Source organism: Alosa alosa, chromosome 9 (assembly GCF_017589495.1).
Source record: "Alosa alosa isolate M-15738 ecotype Scorff River chromosome 9, AALO_Geno_1.1, whole genome shotgun sequence".
Taxonomy (NCBI): Eukaryota; Metazoa; Chordata; class Actinopteri; order Clupeiformes; family Clupeidae; genus Alosa; species Alosa alosa.
In genome coordinates this window covers 28,314,380-28,321,476 of record NC_063197.1, presented here as the reverse complement: position 1 = coordinate 28,321,476, position 7,097 = coordinate 28,314,380, and the positions used below count along the sequence as shown (strand labels likewise).

Sequence of the window (7,097 nt, the reverse complement as noted above, 5' to 3'; positions counted from 1 at the left end):
ACCATGACCCCAACGTGTGGTGACCCCTGACGTGTGGTCAACACATTTAACCTAAACACTCAGCTGGGAGTGGGTCCACCGACAACAATGATAAAGGTCCACAATGGATTTCTGTCATGATTATGGCCACTATATGATAAGTCTACATAATACTGGATGGGTGTTCAAATGAACATCATTTTGCCCAATGTTTCCAGTGGGATACTTATCTATGCTGAGGATGGAGTCACACACACGTGCACACACATGCACACACACACACACACACACACACACACACAATTCCAGCAGGGCCGTTTCATTCATTTTCACGCAGACAAATTCAAACTCATCCAATTATACACAATCAACATATTATAAATATATACATTCATATCTTCAAAATGATTTATAGAAACAACAGTATACAGACATTTAATAAATATAATATTCCAGAAAAGCAAAAGACAGGGATATATAAAAACATCAAATGAGGGCAAATTTTGGAAATTTGCCCTCATTTGATAAAGGAGAGAAGAGCAGAGGAGGCTGAGGAGAACAGATGTAGGGCAAAGAGAGAGAGAGAGAGAGAGAGAGAGAGAGAGAGAGAGAGAGAGAGCAAGAGAGGGGGGCAGAGAGGTAGAGAAAATGTAATGAGAAGAACACCCACAAAGCATGTGTCACAGGATTCATCAAAATGAGAGCTTCAATCAGGAGAAAAGACAGCAAACAGGCTGTCTGACACATAAAAAGAATGATACTGGAACATCTTTTTTCAGTTATGTCTAGCATCTCTTCACCCTTAACTCACAATTTCCATTCAATTCCATCTCCTTTTTCCCTATGGTCATATGGGCATTTCATATACAGAATGAGGCACCCGTGAAAGCCTGTTAGGTGTGGGGAGAATCTGGCCTTGATCTTTCAAGGGATGTGCAGCAGATCAGACAGCAGATCCATCACCAAGACATCTACCATCTGGAATAATATATGAAAAATAACAGTTTCATGAAGTCTTCTCATTAAGCCAAAAGCATCTCTCACGTATCACTCAAAATCTGTCACATCCAGGACCTGGACAGGCAGCAGAGAGAGAGAGAAAGAGAGAGGGGGGGGGGTAGACCGGAAATGGGGAAGCTGCTAAATTCAGGTCAGCAAATCAGAGTATCCACCTGATCTGCAAGCAGATTTGCTCAAAGGTTTCTTAGAACTCTACATTAACATAGCCTACTAGTTTGGGAAAGCTATCCCTAAAGTTTAGCAGCTCAGTTTCTGTGATGAGCAATTGATTCAGAATCAGATCACCTGAGGAGATTTTTAACTGCACCAATCAGAGACCCTTATGGGGAAAGCTTTTGAAAATCTTGACACCATAACAGCTGTGATTGAAGAGGGTGCCACAACTGATGCTATTTAAATTTAGAATTTTCTGCGGAAAAAATTGTAGGATCTTGTCATAATGTCATATTCCACAGAAAGTAACTTGTGTGTGCTTCAAACCAATCCCATCCCTTTCGGTGCAAAAGTTACAGTAACCCTGTATCTGACAGCGCCTACTGCTAAACCCTGATTGATTGAGCACTTTCACACCACAATGAATGCAGTGACAATATATAACATGGGACTGACTGGCCAGACATTTTTTTATGGGAGAGAATGGTAAATGTTGAAGGTTGAAATATAAGGTAGCCACCCATTAGGTAATCTAGTCATAACACTGGAGTAGAACCACAAAAAGGAGATCGGAGAGGGGGTAATCAGGGGGTTGTTGGGAACTAAAAGGGTGTGTCCATTTGACTGCCTTTGGCTCCAGCGGGGACTGTGCCATAGCTGTTCTCCTGCCATCGTAGCCATCGGACCTGCAGCTCAGACTGGACCTGCACGACAAACACACCCACACGACAAACGCACGCATACACGCACGCACGCACACACACACACACACACACACGCATGCACGCACGCACACACACACACACATACATGCACGCATGCACGCATACACACACACGCATGCACGCACGCACACACACACACACGCATGCACGCACACACACATACACACGCATGCACGCATGCACGCACACACACACACGCATGCACGCATGCACGCACGCACACACACACACACACGCATGCACGCACACACACACGCATGCACACACACACGCACGCACACACACACACACACGCATGCACGCACGCACACACACACACGCGCATGCACGCACGCACACACACACCCATTGATTACTGATTGATTTCACAAAAATCACACTGGCACATAGTATAGAAAGATATACACAAACAAATCACATGCACACATACACACACACCACACTCACCTCCTGGTTGAGAAAGCAGTATAAGATTGCCACAACAAGACCCTGAAATGCACCCAAACAGAAAATCACAGAGTCATGTGTGTATCTTACAAACAGATAATGAGACACAGAGAGAAATCTCTCTCTCTCTCTCTCTCTCTCTCTCTCTCTCCATATGTAGGTGTGTGTGTGTGTGTTGTATGTAATGAGATACCTCATAGTTATCAAATCTGGTAGAAATCAAATTCATAGTGTGTCTTCACCAAAACAAACATTATCTTCCCTTCTCTTCCCTTCTATTCTATTCTATTCTAACAGGCTAGGAAAAGAGGTGGTTGGAAAACATGACATACATTATCTTTACCCACACAGAGAGAGACACACACATGGGCTAATTCAAGGTCTATTTAAAAAAAAAATACTTTAATTATACTTACAGTTAAATTATGCATACTTTTTGCTATTATTGTTAAGTCTGAAAACATGTGTTGCACAGCAAAATACATATATCACATTTTACATATAACATTCCCTACTAACTAATAAAATGTAAGAGTGAATCTAATGTTTCATTATCTGCTGTTAAAATGAAGCTTTTGTCACTTCCCCAATATCACTCTCTGGGCCAGATGTACTAACGCTTTTGCGCCCACTTCAGGCGTATTTGTTTCGCAATGTGCGTGTAAAATCATTGCGAGGTATGTACAAACAGGCCGCAATGATGTAAAAGCGCAAACTGCCTGTTGCAGGAGCTGAAAGTGGCAGATTGCGTTTGTCATTTCATGCATATGCATTCATGGGAGGATCCTGGGGATGGGAGGGGAAGAGTAAAGAGCGCCCAATTATGTATTCCGCGGTATGTACAAAGACTGCTCCTGAAAGCGCACGTCTATTCTGCGCCTAAATACTTCTAATCCAAATTGCAGTTCAATGCGTCAATAAGAGAACCTTTCAAAGACAACAGAATCGCTTTTTAGAGCACCAGTTTTTGTGGTGAAAGTATTTGTACTACCAAAAGCAACCTCAACTTTCGTTGGCCTTTCGAATGTCTTACTGTCACTTCACACGTCATTCACTTAAACTTTCCTACTTGCTAGATTTGACCAATCTTCCATAGCTTACGTGCACAAGTAGTTTGAGTAGAACTACTGATCTTCATTATCTCCCTGCTTGTTTACATCTTATCATGTATGGTATTATTTCATGATCGCTAAACGTTTGATTCTTTTTAATGTTGTCATCAGTTAACTTCATTCAACTGCGCTTGTATGTAGGCGCTGCCATTCAGTTGTGGACGTTCGTAAATTGCGCTTATGGGTGGAGAAAGGCAGAGAAAGACGCAGTTTACACTAAGGATTGAACGATTGATAAATACGACGGAAACTTGGGTCTGACAGCGTTCGCAATCTGCGGTGTGTCCATGACGCTGATAATGCTACGTTCGCAAATGTATGTACATCTGGCCCAGAGAGTGCTAAAGTGTCTCTCTGATCTAGCTTGCAAACAAATCAGCTCTACATTAACCTCTCCTCCTATAAGATTTTGTCCCTATGTTGTTATGCATAACATCAGTTTTCTCCCTGGTATGTCTGCATTAGGTGCCTCAGTTTTTATCATAATATTTTCATACTACCATATGACACTGCTCTATTTGCTGTTTTATTGTGTTTGGCTTGTATCCATTTAACCATTCATAATGTTTTTATATATGCTAATGAATTGTGCATATTTATTATTATTCATGAAGTTTTATTGATTTGATTTTGCTGACATCTGTTGATTTTTAAACACGCTTCACAAACAAATTAAACTTGATTTAACTTGATTTTTACATAATTATACATCACTGCACACACTCAGATGCATTATCATACACACACACACACCCTTCCACACACACAGAAGCAAAAGTATACACTCACTCCCACAAACACTCCGGTAGCCGCTGTGTAAAAGGTCACCCTAGATGCTAAATACACCAAAGCCAGCATGAGGCTAATTATTTCATCCCTTTTTTCTCCCTCCCTCTCTCTGTTTCCCTCGTTCCTCTCACTCCCTCACCCTCCTTTTATCTCTCTCCAAATCATTTTTTGGGGGAATGCAACAGGATAAGCCTCTGGCACCCTCATAATAATATCAGAGTCAGTTTTGGCTGGGAGCACAGCAACCAAAAAAGAGCTGCATAATTCTTTACAACACATCACATCACATCACAACACAACACAACACAACACAGCACAGCACAACACAACACAACACAACACAACACAACACAATACAACACAACAGAACACAACACAACACATCACAACAATAGAGCACAATAGAACACAAGCACAACAGTACATTCCATCTGCATGAAAAAGGAGTTGAGAAACAGAAAGAGCACAACTCAGACTGGCCATATTCCCACACAGAGCTCATCACTATCACCATAAGCACATAGCACTGGGGAAACACTGAAACAAACAAACACAACCAAATTAAGCAATAAGCCCCGAGAGGCCGTAGGTTACACTGATTCTACAACAGCTAAGGGGCGTTGTTAGGCACTAAAACCCCCCTTAGCTGTTCTAGAATCAGTGTAACCTACGGACTCGAGTGGCTTATTGCTTTTCTAACACTGTTGCGGTCAAGGTGTATGTTTATGCTGGATTTTACAACGGCATCGAACGTGATTCAGCCAATCACAATCAAGGACCAGAACTATCAGTTTTAGAACCACCATCAAGACACCACACTACAAGCCAAACCACCAACAAGACACCACTGGAGAGCTGGAGTTGATAGCGCACCAGGCAGAGAATGTGAGAGAACATAAGAGGACATGAGAGAATGTGAGAGAACGTCAGAAAATGAGAGAACAGTGGCGAATGTGAGAGAACATGAGAGAACATGGGAGAATGTGAGAGAACATGAAAGAACATGGGAGAATGTGAGAGAACGCTAGAACATGAGAGAATGTGAGAGAACGTCAGAAAATGAGAGAACAGTGGCGAATGTGAGAGAACATGAGAGAACATGGAAGAATCTGAGAGAACATGAAAGAACATGGGAGAATGTGAGAGAACGCCAGAACATGAGAGAATGTGAGAGAACGTCAGAAAATGAGAGAACAGGGGCGAATGTGAGAGAACATAAGAGGACATGAGAGAATGTGAGAGAACGTCAGAAAATGAGAGAACATGGGAGAATGTGAGAGAACATCAGAAAATGAGAGAACAGGGGCAAATGTGAGAGAACATGGGAGAAAGAGAGAGATCAAGAGAGAACATGGGAGAATGTGAGAGAACGTCAAAATGAGGGAACAGGGAAGACTGTGAGAGATTTACCTGGAAGGAGCCCAGACAGAGCTCGATGCACAGCCTCAGACTCATATTGAAGTAATCAGGCAGGAAGTTGAAGACCATGTAGTGTGTCCCAAAGAGAGGGATGAGCAGCAGAGTGGACTTAGTCAGACGCCTGAAATGGGGGGAGCGAGGCGTGACAGAGAGAGAGAGAGAGAGAGAGAGAGAGAGAGAGAGAGAGAAGAGAGTGAACAAGTCAAGGGAGCAAGAGAAAAGAGAGAATAAGTAAAACGACACAAGACGTGTGTGAGGTTGTGTGACAGGGAGCGTTTGTTTAAAAGGTTTAAAAGATTTAACAGCCTCACAAAACACACTTACTGGACTTGTGAGTGATGTCCACAGCCATATGCATAAGATCTTACTAGGAGAGTAAGCCTACAAGCTGTGGTCTGCAAGCATTTGGGTGTGTGTGTGAGTGAGCATGTGTGTGAGTGAGCATGTGTGCGTGTGCTGCCTGTCCTATGTTCTGTGAGCAGCTGTAGCTGCATATTCATGAGCTCTTTAACTGTCTTTTCAGTGTGAAAACAAAGGGACTACTTGTCATGAGACACACACACACACACACACACACACACACACACACACACACACACACACACACACACACACACACACACACACCCTTGACAGACCGTATTTTCATGCCAGTGGTTATGGCTTATGACGTGACGATAAGGTAAAGAGGTATATCATATGTGAGATTGCTGTTTATAGACTTCAGTTCTGCATTCAACACCATAATACCACAACAACTCATCTGCAAACTTGACAAACTGGGACTCAGTACCTACCTCTGCAACTGGCTACTGGACTTCCTCTGTCAGAGGCCCCAAGTAGTAATGCGGTTGGCAACAATACCTCAAGCAGCATCACACTGAGCACAGGGGCCCCCAAGGCTGCAAGTGCTCAGTCCGCTGCTCTTCACCCTGCTGACGATGACTGCACTGCAACCTACAGCAACAATCACATAGTGAAATTTGCTGGACGACACAACTCTGGTGGGTCTCATCACCAAGGGCTTAATTTGAGACTCAATACAGGTTGGAGGTCGACCATCTGACCACGTGGTGCAGGGACAACAACCTCCTGCTGAACGTCAGCAAGACCAAAGAGATTGTTGTTGACTTCGGAGAGGTCACACCCAACACCTGCCACTGACCATCGACGGTGCTGTGGTGGAGAGAGCGAGCAGCACCAAATTCCTGGGGTGCACATCAGTGAAGACCTCTCCTGGACCACCAACACTGCATCACTGGCTAAGAGAGCTCAGCCGCCTGTACTTCCCTATGAAACTCAGGCGAGCAAGTGCTCCACCAGCCATCATGACCACATTCTACCGAGGCACCATTGAGAGCATCCTCTCCAGCTGTATCGCTGTGTGGGAAGCTGCACTGAATACAACAGGGAAAGCCCTGCAGCATAGTGAACACAGCTGGAAGGATTATTG

At 43.6% G+C, this 7,097-nt stretch overlaps 1 protein-coding gene across 1 annotated transcript in view; it reads right to left on the bottom strand.

Moving 5' to 3' along the window:
• Nucleotides 1-1,729: 1,729 nt before the first annotated feature.
• ghrhrl (growth hormone releasing hormone receptor, like) overlaps nucleotides 1,730-7,097 on the bottom strand; it is a 52,105-nt gene continuing 46,737 nt past the window's right edge. Inside the window, exons 11-13 of the mRNA XM_048252879.1 lie at nucleotides 5,636-5,765; nucleotides 2,325-2,366; nucleotides 1,730-1,856 (exon numbers count right to left, since the gene is read on the bottom strand). Coding sequence (XP_048108836.1) covers nucleotides 1,755-1,856; nucleotides 2,325-2,366; nucleotides 5,636-5,765 — 274 coding nt within the window. The 3' untranslated portion in view covers nucleotides 1,730-1,754. The remainder of the gene's footprint in view (nucleotides 1,857-2,324; nucleotides 2,367-5,635; nucleotides 5,766-7,097) is intronic.